Below are 14859 nucleotides of genomic sequence, written 5' to 3' on the forward strand. Positions count from 1 at the left end.
TGGCTCACGGGCCCAGCCACTCTGCGGCATGTGGGATCTTCCCGGACTGGGGCACGAACCCGCATCCCCTGTGTCGGCAGGCGGACCCTCAACCACTGCACCACCAGGGAAGCCCTCCCTGGGTGTTTTTAAGTGATGAGATTTATCATGTAAATCATTCTGATGTCACTTTAAGAACGGATTGAAGCGGGACTATAAGGAGGACAGTTTTAGGAAGCTGTTCAAGTTGTCTTGGCAAAATAAAGTACCATGGTTTGGGGTGGTCGTAGAGAAGGTTGTGAGAAGGAAATAGACTGGAAGGATCTTTAGGAAGACAGGCCGCCAGACTTGGTAATGTTTTACATGGGAAGATATAAAGACTAATTCCTAGTTCCTGGCTCATTTAGTTAGATGGAAGGTGGTGCCATTTGTCGAGCTAAGGGATGCTGAAAAGGACTAGGCTTTACCCTCATGACCAGTTCACGAGTGTCAGAGCCTTGAGGTATGTCGTCTCAGTTATTCCTCACAATGTATTGAGGTCGATGGTGTGATCCCTCCTTTGTAACAGTTGTTATTCACTCAAGATCACATGCTCATTAGTATATTGGCACAGCTAGGTTTTGACTCCATGTCTTTGTGACTTCAAAGCCTATTCTTCTTCTTCTATGTTAACAACTAGTTCTACATACCGTAAGTAAAAAAATCAGTCTTACCTTGGTCACCGTAAGAGTTCTTAGTTGCAAGCAGTAGAAAGCTGATTTAAGTAGAAAGGAATTTACTGAAAGGATATTGGGTAGCTCACCAAGTCTCTGAGAAGGCTGCCCATAACCATCTTCAGAAAAGAGGCTGGAACAAGGGAGGCTCAGCAGCTGCTAGGACTACATCCAGACTTACACCATCGAGTAAGTGTGGTGACGTCATGCAGTTTCTGAACACCAGACACAGTTGCTCCGATTGGAAGGCCCCTTCCCTAGCAGAATGGATTCTCTATCCCCACTTTCTTGCAGTACTGGCTCTGCATTCATAGTTTTGGTTGATCCTAGATTATGTTTCCATTCTCTAGCAGAAAGGAAGGCTGGAAAAGAAATTGTCTACAGAAGCAAGAAGCTTTATTGGGAGGCAGGTTCATAAGGTGGAAGATTTCTTAAATGTAGGAAGAGGGCTAAGATGTCAGGTAACCCCAAAACTGACAACTGATCACAAATGACCATGATGCATTTTTTAAAACTCACACAGGTCCAGGTTGAGAACGTGGGGTGACTTAAATAAGAGTGTGGAGAGGGGTAAGAGTTGGGGAGGGGAGGACGGGCTGACTGAAGGTGCTGAGATTTGGCTTTTGGCTCTCTGACCCCTGTGATTTAGCATTCCCCGGAGAGCTCCTGGTGACCCTTGCTCTCTGCCTCTGTCCTTGGCTCTTTCTCCTTTGTGAGAACTAAGAGTCTAGGGCCTAGAAATAGAATCCGTTGCCGTGTTTGGAGTCAGGGGTGGGGGTAGGGGCGTGTATTAAGTGAAAGAAGTAGGTTTGACAAGTGTTTAACAAGATGACAAGGTAGACATGGCGTGTACTTTCTTAGGATTGGTCAAAGATAACAGTTTCTTAGAGAACGTTGACTCAGAGTAAGGATGTTATCAAATACGTTATATGTACTCATAGGTTTTGCGTCTCGTAAGGCAGAAAGGATGTGGATGTACCTGGGAAAGACAGAGTGATGATTGGGATGCCCCTCTCCGCTTTACTTGTTTTTCAAAGCACATCTACCAATCAGATGGCGATGTTTATTCTCAGAGTTTATGGCTACTGCATTTACCCTGATCCCCAGGCTTATCCATTATCTTAGAATATTTATGCATTATATTTTATAGGATGGGTGTAGAATTTTAAAGGCTTATTTACATGTTTACCGTTAGATTAATGACTAACAGATAAAAATGGTTGAAACTCATTCCTCCACCCTTGGTTGTTAAGATCATATTCACTTCTTGGTAAAGATTTATTAAGAAATAGCAGAATGCATACCGTAGACTTAGAATATTTCAAATAGAAGTTGGCAGCCACATATTGAATTAAGGACATCTGCATGGTAGGAGTTAGAGTAAATGCTAATTTGAATGATTAAATGAATGAGATAGGCCACCAGTCACATAAATATACTTTAATTTAATTATGGCATGACATAACATCCTAATTTTAATGTCTATGGATATGCACATGATATGCTTCTCTGACATTTTCTTACGTAAAATTTACTCAGTACCTTTTCTTTTTAAAGGTGCTAGTACTCGGAAACAAGAGAGATCTTCCTAATGCCTTGGATGAGAAACAGCTAATTGAAAAAATGTATGTCTTAAGAATGAATGATGGTTTTTTTTTTTTTTTTTTTTTTTTTGCGGTACGCGGGCCTCTCACTGCTGTGGCCTCTCCCGTTGCGGAGCACAGGCTCCGGACGCGCAGGCCCAGAGGCCATGGCTCACAGGCCCAGCCGCTCCGCGGCACATGGGATCCTCCCAGATCGGGGCACGAACCCGTATCCCCTGCATCGGCAGGCGGACCCTCAACCACTGCGCCACCAGGGAGGCCCTGAATGATGGTTTTTTAAAAATAATTTGGTTCTAAATTATACCGTTTTACCCACTGCTTTGTTTAGCATTGCTGTATTATTCAGTAATGATCATCGTCACGTTTTGGAGTAAACTTGACATACTAGAAAAGTGAACCCATAAATTTTTTCTTTCCTCTTAAACATTGTTTTTTAAATTAATTAATTAATTAACTAAATTTTGACTGCACTGGTTCTTCGTTGTGGTGCATGGGCTTCTCATTGCAGTGGCTTCTCTTGTTGCGGAGCACGGGCTCTCGGCGTGCGAGCTTCAGTAGTTGTGGCGCATGGGCTTAGTTGCTCCGCGGCATGTGGGATCTTCCCAGAACAGGGCTTGAACCCTTGTCCCCTGCATTGGCAGGTGGATTCTTAACCCCTGCACCACCTGGGAAGTCCCCGTAAAATTTTAGTATCAGTAAAATAATTTATTCTGTATAGTAATTAAAAAAACAAGCAAAATTGAGCAGCGAGTGAAAAGATGATAGTTGTTTTAAGCACAGACTTATTTTCTTAATTCTGCTTTTTATAGGAATCTGTCTGCTATTCAGGATAGAGAAATTTGCTGCTATTCAATTTCTTGCAAAGAAAAGGATAATATAGGTAAGAAATGACTGGTGTTTGTGGAAGAAGTGGGTATCATTAGAAGGGATGTCTCATGCTTTTTACTGTTTATTATCTCCATTTCTGTTTAAGTGATTTCCCTTATAAAGTACTATTGCTTTTGCCTCAGGAAGAAGAGTACACATTATACCTTTTGACAACAAATATAATATCCTGAATCTGCTCCATGCTATTTAAAGAAGTAAATGCAAAAGAGACATGAAGTTAAGCATTATGTGATATCAATTTATTGTACTAATTTTTGCAGAGCTAGTGTCCAGCTGTGCATTATAACAGGATGATGTTTTTGAAATAAGACTTTACAAAAATTGGTCTATAGGCATTATTATGATTTTGCATGTATCAAAATCAAAATATATTACTGTAGTATGTTAGCACTCTAAAGGATAAGCCCAGAATACCCTTTATCTACTTAATGTCTGTATTAATTTCCTAAGACTGCCATAGCAAAGTACCAGCCCTGCTTAGCTGCCTTCTTCTGTCAGTCTAAGTGCTTTTCCTGGCTATTCTCGGCCACTGTAGCTTCAGTTGCCACCTCTATGATGCTGTCTTGCCAGTCTCCATCTCTTCCTCAGATCTGTACAGCTGAAACTACCTGCTGGACATCTCCATGTGCTACCTTCTCCATCTCAAACTTGGTGTGCCTACTGCCGAATTCTTAGTCTTTTTTTCCCAAGCCTGCTCTTCCTTTAGCTCCTGTTAGTCAGCAGCTCCATGACACACACACTTATTCAGGCCAGAAGATTCTGTCTCACCCACTGCATTTGGTCAGTCCTGTTAGGTTCTGTGTTTTGAACATGCTCCTCATTTTATTCCTCTCCGTTCCTACAGCACTTGATTTGCTTCAGGCCTTTGGCCCTTTCCTGTTCCTGTTGTGATAGTCTCTATACTGGCAGCCTTCCAAGTTGCCCTCCTCAGTTGCCATTGTTGAACTTACTACAATAAACTTACAGTTTACAATAAACAGTATGGTTTCCCTGCTTAAAATTCTCCAATGACTTCCTGTTGACTTGAGAATAAAATCCAAACTTCTGAGCATCTTAGAATGGCATACAAGGTTATCTGGCTCCCTCTAGGCCTGTGGTTCTCAACTGAAAACAGCTGAGCTCCGCAGGGGACACTTGGAGATAATCTGGAGCCATTACTTGTCACAACTGAGGATGGGGGGTGGTGATAATGGCGTCTTGTGGTCAAGGTTATAGGTGTTGCAGAATATTCTACTATGCACAGCAAAGAATTATCCAGCCCCAAATGTGAAGAGGGTGAGCTTGAGAACCCCTGCTCTAGCCGTAGCAATGAGTGGCACCCCCTTACCCATCCCTGTGCTTCAGCCACATCTTTTCACTTGTAATCCAGCCAGAGCTCCACATAGTTTCATGCCTCTGCTTATTCTGTGAGTTTTGCTCTTTCTTTTGCCTGGAATGCTGTGGAGGCTGTCCTCCAAAGCCAGACGACTACCTGCATGTTTTCCAGCATACTGAAAGCTCCTCGAGGGCAGAGAGCAGTTCTCCCATCTCTTTGCATCCTGGAGCTTCACACACAATACCTGATCTTACAGGCAATCAGTAAACTTTTGAATGAATAAAGGAAGGCACAAGCTGTTCTGTACACAATTTAACTTTGAAATTGGAGACTCTTGTGTTTCCAGATTAACCCCTTGAAGGTCAGCGAATGAAGAATAGTAGGATAGATACAGATACCTATATAAGTATAGTAGTACAGAGGCAGAAAAGAAGAGGGCAGGCCCAGCATATGCTTTGAAATAGCTGCGTTTTAAATATTCTCTGATAGTTAGTTTCTTAACTTTGATATCTTAACATCTTCACTTTTTTTCCCTCCACCTTTAGATATCACACTTCAGTGGCTTATTCAACATTCAAAATCTAGAAGAAGCTGAAGCATCTCCTGAAGTCTTCCAGTCCTTCCTGGCTATAATCCTAGAATTATTGTCCGTTCCTCTGAAGTACTTCCCAGAATATGGTCCTTCCTAAACCCAAGAAATTGCCTTTTTCAGAGTTTATTTCTCATGTGCACTGCTGAAGATGTGTATCCTTAATCCTTCATAAAGAATCAGCTAGAGTTGTCATGATAAAGTCAGCACCCAAAAGGCTTCTTATACATACTTGTCTTAAACAGTGTGTAGAGCTTTTTTTAAAAAAACCACACTTTTGACCACCTTAAATCAAGAAAAATTGCATATTTCTGTTCTGGTCTTTCTGGGCCAGGTTTTTATATTGGTTTTCAGTAATTGTCTGTCTATGATATTTCATTATAGAGTCCAGTAGCTTAATACTGATACTGACTTGATACAGCATGAAGTTTCTAGGGCCACAAACAGTATTTAGAAAACCTTTAGCCTGACTCATGTGGGATAGAAACAAAATGTTTACATATCTCACAAATGCATGTGAAATGTATAATTACACCTTAGGAATTTTAAAAATGGTCTGCAAAGAGTGAATAGAGGCACCAGATCAATGTTGTTGTTCCTTCTTTACACAGGCAAGATCTTGGGCAATGAATTTTAAACACGTTCTGCTTTCTGAGAGTTCTTCTCCAGGTAGTTGGGGGTACAGGAGGAACTGAGCCGTGCTGTTTTGTATCTGTCCAGATCATTACTTCTATAGTTTTTCTTTTCTTTTTCCTGGTTCAACACACTTTTTTTAAGGGGTTGGGAATTGAAGATTTTCTCAAAAGCTTTCATGAATTTAGAGCATTCCAGCCAATACAATAAAACGTGTTAAGAATGTCAGACTGTTCAAACACCTGTTTGTTCTTTCTCTCTCCAGTCATTAAACCAGTGCTGCTGCATGACACTCTAACTCTTGACTTTTTATATTCAGTCATAAAGTTGACTTTCAGCACAATAGATACTTATAAACAAATAAAAATTCTTATTTTTCTCTCTTATCGATGTAAGGTTTGGCACTGTTTTGTCTGGTGCCATTAGACATCTTGTTTATTGTGACAACTCTAGACCTGCCTGCTTTATCTGATGTAATCATGCACAACGGCTGCAGGTTGTTGAATAATCACACAGAGGTGAGGAACTGATGCTGTCTGTTGTTTGCTTCTATGATACAGAGATGTATAAAAACATACCCGGACATGTTTTGTAGTTTAGCGATCTCCATGCACATAAAGGGACATATTAAAACTGGAGCACTTGTAAATTGTTACGTAGCCCACTGAAGTAGATAAAACTCTATGGTACACTTGCTTATGTGTTGCCTCACACTATGTGTGATTTTGTTTCTTTTGTTAAGCAGCACTCATGTAGACAGTGCATTTCCAAACGTGTTGAGCACTCCAAGTGCAGTCAACAGTAAGTTCTTTTAATGATAATCAGTTTTAATTTATAGACTGCCATGGCCTTAATGATATTCTGTACAACCGTGTTGCACAGACACTACTTGCTTTTCTCCATTCACATTTTTATGAGTAGAATCTTGGCTTTTAAAATTCTGTTCTTATTCTTTGAAGCATGTTGCATACTTCCCTGATGGGATGGATGGTTCTGTAAATGAAGGGATATTTAAACTTGGTACTGTACTTCAACACCATTAATGGTCACTGTGAACCATTACAAAGAATGTGGCAATTTGCTTGTGCCTAAAAGGAGGAATCAGAACTAGAATGTGTGACTCTGTGGGGACCGCATAGGTTCGTTAATTGACCTACAGCTAAACCGTAATGTGTTTGTGTGTCTGTTCATTGCTTCCAGCGTTTCAAGACATCCAGACACTACTACCAACATTTTCCTGTGCATTAACCTCTGCATGTGGAACCTAACAGTTACTGAACTTTGTAAATATGTGAATTTTTTTATTTAGGTGGATGCGTTTTTTGTCTGTTTACTGCTCTTCTCAGCTTTATTCAATAAACTTGCATTTTGAGGGTTGTATTGACGGTTTTAACTTAAAATGTGCATCATGCTGGAAGGTGCTGACTTTTTTGGAAGGGGGTGGAAAGAAGGTTACCATGAGCAGGGTCTGTAGACCATGTGCTAGAAAGAAATCAGCTCAGCTCTTTAAAAATTTGGTCTGTAGGCTAGTTAAAATAGAAACAAACTTTTAAATATCCACAGAATTGACCTTGTGATGGGGTGGATGGGGGGGTGGTGGTGGTGGAGGAAATGCTACTACTTGTAAACTGTCATAATACACCAAATTTAGGACTTTTTAAAAATAAGTATTGAGTTAAGCATTTTGTAATCTGGTTTTAAAAATCATAACAGAACTATTAATAAACTGAAATTACAAGACATGTCTACTTGCTGACTTCAGTTCCAGAATGAAAAGATTTAAAGTATCAAACCTGGTAGTTTTCCCCAAAGAGGCACACTTTTAAAGTAAAACATTTGACTTGTTTTGTATAGTATGTTATCTTTTGCACTATAAAAGTGAACGTTCATCCCATCAAAAGCTCTTGGGGAAACGATTTTATGTATTTTTACTCAGAGAAGTTCAACTTGGCTCTTCCTCCGTATGCACACCATCCTTCTGTGTAGCCAAATTGTGTTGGTCAGTTGGATGTGTGATCTTGCATTTCTAGGATAGAAGTACTTGGGTATCAGGTTTAAATTCTTTTATTGAATCAGTGGAGCCATTTAGTCAAGCTATCAGTTTGCTTGTTTTCTCAACAGCTTCCTATAAAGCGATTTTTGAAAGAGGAGTGTGTTGAGGGCGTGGCTGGGGAGAGGATATACGTTTAGTTTACTTCACCCCGATTCTGAATCTATGTTTGCTTTCAAAAATTGAGACTTCTAAAATTAGTACCTTTGAGGACTTCCCTGGTGGTCCAGTGATTAAGACTTCGCCTTCCAATGCAGGGGGTGCAGGTTCGATCCCTGGTCGGGGAGCTAAGGTCCCACATGCCTCGCTGCCAAAAAAACAAAACATAAAACAGAAGCAATGTTGTAACAAATTCAATAAAGACTTTAAAAGTGGACCACATCAGGGCTTCCCCGGTAGCGCAGTGGTTAACAATCCGCCTGCCAATGCAGGGGACACGGGTTCGAGCCCTGGTCCGGGAAGATCCCATGTGTCGCAGAGCAACTAAGCCCGTGCGCCACAGCCACTGAGCCTGCGCTCTGGAGCCTGCGAGCCACAACAACTGCCAAGGCCCGCGCACCTAGAGCCAGTGCTCCGCAATGGAGAGGCCACCGTAATGAGAAGCCTGCGGACCACAATGAAGAGTAGCCCCCGCTCGCCGCAACTAGAGAAAGCTCGCGCGCAGCAGTGAAGACCCAGCGCAGCCATAAATTTAAAAAGTTCCACGTCAAAAAAAGAAAATCTTTAATAAAGTAAAATTAGTCCCTTTGATTCTGTCAAGTAAATTGGACGTATTGGACTGTGTCTGCTTTTGTGTTTGTTTTTGACTGAGGAACTAATTGCCTTGTGTATTCTATTCATGCAGGATCCAGTTACCCTGAAATCTTGTTGCTTTGGTAAGTCCAACCTCTTCAGGGGCTGGCGGATTGAGAACTGAGCGGCTAATTTACTGTAGCCAGAACCATATCTGGAATATCCAATTGGCTGAATGCTGTTCTCTAAAAATGTGCCATTGGGGGAACCACCATGTTCAGTACGTGAAATATTTTCATTTTGTTGCAAACGTTAAAGGTTGTACCCTCAGCAGCATGCATATCAGTGAAGATACTTGAAAAGGAAGACAGTTAAAGCAAACACTCGGCTTGCCCGTCTTCCCTTCAGTTTGCAGTTCTACAAATGTACAACCCACGGCAGGTGCTTCCTGTTGATTAGTAAATATCCTCCACACAATTTCTGTTTAAAATTCAGCTATTAATAAAAGTGGGTACTTTTGTAATTGCTGCCTCTTGAATGTTCTTAGGGAAACAGAAGCAAGTCATTGACATGCTAGACAGACTCAATGAAAAGTTCCTTAATCTGAGCAACAGCAGTAGTCATTCATTATCCCATCTCATTAACAAGCTCTCTCTGTAAGGTAATTCTATTTTAAAATCCCAAGGGAGCTGGTGATTTAGGTAATGCAGATTTCCTGGCAGGAGTCAGGAAGGGGAGGGGACCTTAGCCTCCTTTTACTGGGGCTTGCAGGTCTTGCATTCATAAAAGCGTTGTGGTGGGGAAAGAATTGTCAGCTTAAAATACTCGGTTCTGTCAAGAGTGCTGGATCGGCATTTAAGAGAATGAATTCTTTGCTGTTAACTGATTGTGTGACCGTGGTGAGTTGCTAAACCCCCTCTGGCTCCGTAGTTTTCCATTCTGCAAAATGAAGAGTGGAGGATTTCTAATATTATTTCTCCTACTCATGCTATGGTTCTAGCAGCCTAGAGATTTGGCTGGTGGTGAAACAAAGGGAAGAGATGAAAAAGCCCACTGGTCCTAGTGTCTGTCCGAGTGATTGTGTTGGTGTTGCTTGACTCTGCTTGAAAATAATCCTGAAACCACAGAAATGTTTACATTTTGTAACTTTTATTTTAACATAGTTAAGGGCTGGAGATCACAGACATTTTACAGAATGATGTAATAACTTACATTTTGTTTGAAGGAAATGCCACACGGGCTTATACTTTGAAAGCCATTTAAAAATGGTAAAGTATTTCCCAGACTGCAGAAAAACGTATATTCTGGTATACAATGTGGAAAAATATAAACCACAGATATACTACCAATTTGGGGGCAAATGTTTAGAGTGAGTGTTTTAACACTTTATAACTGCTGTGTTGCTAAGTTCTGCTAAAATTTATTTAGAGCTTGGAGAAACGGGGAGCAGTTACAAAATAGTCCTTTAAAATAGCAAGTGGGGGGGAATCCCCCAACAAAATCAATGTGTTCCCATTTGAACATGAGAAGTAGAACATCAACAGATTGCTAATTATAGTATGTCTCCAACCAGCTCTTATATAATCCACAGCTTTGGCCTACCCTCAGTTTTGTACAATTTGTATCACATAATGTACAATCTTGTTTCTACATGTTCAGAGTCCATCATTTTTATCAGTTACCCAATACATGAATTAGATCACTCTTTTTTCTATTTGTATCATCCCCTAAGGAAAAAGAAATTGTCATACCATGAGCCAGTTTATGAAATTGCTAGCTCTCCTCTCCCTTCAAAGAAGGGTTAAGAACTTATTCCTACTTTTTCTGGATGCGTCAATAACTTAAGGGCTGAGGCATGGCACGTGAGTGGTGATGAAAATCAGTTCTCGATGGAAAGTTGCAGTGTTTGATTTAGTGGTTTAGTAGTTAGAACACGTGGGCAAGGGACTTCCCTGGTGGTGCAGTGGTTAAGAATCCGCCTGCCAATGCAGGGAACATGGGTTCGATCCCTGGTCCGGGAAGATCCCACGTGCTGCAGAGCAACTAAGCCTGTGTGCCACAGCTACTGAGCCTGCGCTCCAGAGCCTGCGAGCCACAACTACTGAGCCTATGTGCCACAACTGCTGAAGCCAGTGCACCTAGAGCCTGTGCTCTGCAAACAGAAGCCACCGCAATGAGAAGGCCGTGCACTGCAGTGAAGAGTAGCCCCCGCTCGCCCCAACTAGAGAAAGGCCACGCACAACAACAAAGACCCAACACAGCCAAAAATAATTAACTTTATTTAAAAAAATAAAAGTGTGGGCCAGAAAGCTCATCACTTTTTTTCTAAGTTCCATTTATCTTTTGAGTAAGTTGATTTTTCATATGTATGTTACATGATGCCAAAATTGAAAATACATAAAAAGACCTAGGAACTCGACCCCACCCATGTCTGAGTAACCACTCTTCCACTACCACCTGGTCTTATAGGTCACCCTTATATATCAATTTCTTATTTATCGTTCTAGTGTTTTCTTATACAAAATACAGGAAACAGAAATATATACTTTTTAAAAAGTCTCTTGTATAGGAGGTATTTGAACATAGCTTTCTTCCACTTGCTATGTACGGGTGATATTTCCACAGCACTATGTAGAGAATTCCTCATTTTCTTTGACAGTAGTATGGTTCCCATTTCATCGTGTGTGGTTTTCACTGTGTCGGGTTTCCATAATTTATTTAACTGGTCATTGTTGATAGACATTTGGGTTGTTTATATAACCTTTTGCTTTTTTTCCCCTTTATTTATTTATGGCTGTGTTGGGTCTTCGTTGCTGCGCGCAGGCTTTCTCTAGTTGGGGCGAGCGGGGGCTACTCTTCATTGCGATGCGCGGGCTTCTCATGGCGGTGGCTTCTCGTTGCGGAGCACGGGATCTAGGCGCACGGGCTTCAGTAGTTGTGGCTCGCGGGCTCTAGAGCGCAGGCTCAGTAGTTGTGGCGCACGGGCTTAGTTGCTCCGCGGCATGTGGGATCTTTCCGGACCAGGGCTCGAACCCATGTCCCCTCCATTGGCAGGCGGATTCCCAACCACTGTGCCACCAGGGAAGTCCCTTTTGCTCTTATAAACGGTACTGCAGTGGATCATTAAGTACATGTGCTGCAATCCACAGAAACATATCTGGGTCAAAGAGTAAATGCCTTTGCACTTACGCTGGGAATTGCCGCATTCCCCTTCACAGGGGATGTACTAGTTTTTATTTCCACCAGTCTTTCTCCCCTGTGTCTTGCCAACAGAGTGTGTTGACAGACTTCTGGACTTCTGCCCATAAAATAGGTAGGAATGATAATTATATACTGTCCAATTTTAAAACAAATGTGAAATTTAGCTTTTCTTACCTAGCTGAGGAAACAATATTACTGAATTCTGGAGTTGCATCTTTACCAAATTAATCATGGGGTTACAGGTATATCCCCCCTATTTTGCTTAAGTTTATTCTCCCCCTTTATAAAGCAAGTATAGATTGCTTCAGAAAGAAGCAGTAATCAGAGTTGGTTTTTTTTTTTTTTTTTTTTCCGGTATGTGGGCCTCTCACTGTTGTGGCTTCTCCCGTTGCGGAGCACAGGCTCCGGACGCACAGGCCCAGCGGCCATGGCTCACAGGCCCAGCCGCTCTGCGGCATGTGGGATCTTCCCAGACCGGGGCACGAACCCGTTTCCCCTGCATCGGCAGGTGGACTCTCAACCACTGCGCCACCAGGGAAGCCCAGTAATCAGAGTTTTAAAAGTCATCATCACATCACTTGATTTTTTTTTTGTACATTATTGCTTTCGATAATAAATCACATAACTTCTTAGAGTAGAAAAACCCCTCCTTTTAATAGACTATTTTAGTCCTGATATTTAATATAGGAAGCTCTGGGACTACCCTTTAGGGTCATCAAAGGGCCAGAGCTTTTTTCTGGCTTTGCAGTTTTAGGAAACTAGTGCGTTGATTCACCCACTCAGCCTCACAAAACTGATCCCCAAAGCTGTAATGTCTATTTATTTACAGTGGAGGATATCTTTAAAGGCACTGAAATAGAGGTAAGCCGTCATCTCCTTCAACTATCAAAGTAAGAGGGTGATTGAATTAGGATGACCTTTTGGGATGTAACCCAAATCACACAGATTTAGGACCGTGATGTGTGGAAGCTGGAACAGGTTGAGTTAAATAGAACTGGAATTAGACGAGGATTCAAAGCTTTTTCAACTGCTCTTAGACTGTGGTAACTTTTAGCCCTTGTCCTATTTTATACTCGGTTGACTTAGACACATTTTTCTCCTAAAATAGTGCTTTGAAAATTGGAGGGGCTTAGTTATTTAATTCATCCAACAGACCTCAGCCTTGTATGTTCCAGGTACTTTTACTAGATGCCGGTCTTAACACAGAGTAAATGAGTAGTAATTATAGGCCTCACCATGTATGTGGCACTGTTGTAGGTATACTATACACAATAAAGAATTTAATTCTCACAACCATACGTGGTAAGTACTGTTTTTATCACCCTCATTTTACAGATGAGAAAACAGGTCCTGAAAAGTAACTTCCCAAGGTTACTCAGCGGGCAGCGCTAAGATCTGAACACCTGGCAGCTGAACTTCTGAGTCTGGGTTCGTAGCTGTTATCTCTTTGGCGTCACCCATTTTTACCACAGCGCATTTCAGTGTTCTTTTTAATCAGTCCCCTGATGCTTTTGTGAGATTATGTGTGGAAGAACCTATCACAAAACAGTCTCTTAAGGAGTTGATTTTTAAGGTTGGGTTTTCTAGTTAGATACGGGTGTTGTTCCAGTCTTAGCCACATTTACCTTCAGGGCAGTCTAGTCTAAAGGGCTAGCACAAGATTTGCGTTGTTGTTGAGTTTAATTTGAGAAGGAGGTATTTTCTGAACCTGGCCCCTTATTCCTAGGCTGTGCCTTGCAGGACACTAGTGTCAGCATTGATGGTTTGGGAAGAATAGAGAAGGACCAGTCTTTCTTTGCTTTGAGGGCCAGCTAGTTACAGTAAATTTCTGGGACTAAAGTGTGAGAAAGCAAGGCAGTAGCTCTTTTTCTGCCTAGAGCCAACTAGCTTGGAGGACTTGAGACCCCCAACCTGACTTCTTCCCTTATGGTTTATGGAACAGAGCATATAAGGTTTTCTGCGAAGATTCAATGAGTACACGTGAAAGTAGTTTGAAACTCGCCAGACATATACAACTGGCAGGTATTGTCAGTTTGACCACGAAAAGCATCTTTCAAAAGTTAGATGGTTTTCTCTGGTTATGAAAAAAGATTTGTTTTTATTAGACCTTGTCTCTAATGTGAAAACAGGAGCTACTATCAATGTGGTCTGTAGTTGACTGTGGTGAGTGAAGATTTGCAGTAAAATAACTTAGCGAGGAAACATACAACGCAGTCCTTAATATTCACATTCAGTTTGCAAGTTCCAAGAAGGCAGACCTGAAAGTTGAGGATCAAGCGCTGATGTTGGACTTTCAGCAGGGTCCCTAGGTGCCTTTCACAGAGGAAAAGAATCTATATAGGCAAAAGACCCACGCTCCAACTCTTTACACTCTTTTCAATGCTTGGGCAGGCCTATCAGGATTTTGGACAGGAATACGGCTCAGCCAACAAAAAGGGCTTTACTGTGTGCCTGCTACCTTGTGTTAGAATCAAATGTTTCTTTGGGTTCCTTCTCAGTCCCCATTATACCTCCTCTGTGTTGCTAAAAGGCCTCTGAGAATGTGATGAGTGTGCCACGTGACAACTTTATCATCCTTAATCACTCCCTTGGTCACTCAGCCAATCTCTGATTTGAGCCACCGGTCAGGCCTTGCTTCCCAAGCTTTTCGGGAACCTCGGTATATAAGAGGCACATGGTCTAAGCTTATGGAGGGCAAACCTTAGCAGACATTTCCAAATGCAGCAAGCAAAAGAAAACCCCTAAACTGCTGAGTCATCACATGAAAGCAGTAGACCTTCAGAGCTGACATTTGCCACCTTATTAATTATGGGAAGCAGATACAGAGGGGTAAAGTGATTTGACCAGGAATCTATCCCACACCTCAAAGGATAGGTCACTGCTACACTGTACGGGAGAGATGGTGGCAGTGGGAGGGGCAGGAGGGGACATGATTAAATAGATCTAGTAAAAATACTTTGGTGGTGGCAGCGGCAGCCTTAACTCCTCCCGCTGTATCTTTTAAAAAAAAGATCCTATTTCCGAGACAAAGGCAATATAACCTAACTCAATATTTCCTGAGATTGCCGGATGCTAAGAATGGCGCAAGAACACTTGTTATACACACATTCTCGGGACACTCCATTGGAGTTCGATAGGTCTAGGACAGGACCTGG

General features: G+C 41.8%; 1 protein-coding gene across 1 annotated transcript in view; it reads left to right on the forward strand.

Annotated features, from left to right (window-relative positions):
• Positions 1-5949, forward strand: part of ARL8B (ADP ribosylation factor like GTPase 8B) — a 59711-nt gene extending 53762 nt beyond the window's left edge. The window contains 3 exon segments of the mRNA XM_060110634.1: positions 2250-2317; positions 3106-3176; positions 5045-5949. Of these exon segments, the coding sequence (XP_059966617.1) occupies positions 2250-2317; positions 3106-3176; positions 5045-5094 (189 nt within the window). The 3' untranslated portion in view covers positions 5095-5949.
• The last annotated feature ends 8910 nt before the right edge of the window (positions 5950-14859 follow it).

Source organism: Mesoplodon densirostris, chromosome 10 (genome assembly GCF_025265405.1).
Source record: "Mesoplodon densirostris isolate mMesDen1 chromosome 10, mMesDen1 primary haplotype, whole genome shotgun sequence".
NCBI lineage: Eukaryota > Metazoa > Chordata > Mammalia > Artiodactyla > Ziphiidae > Mesoplodon > Mesoplodon densirostris.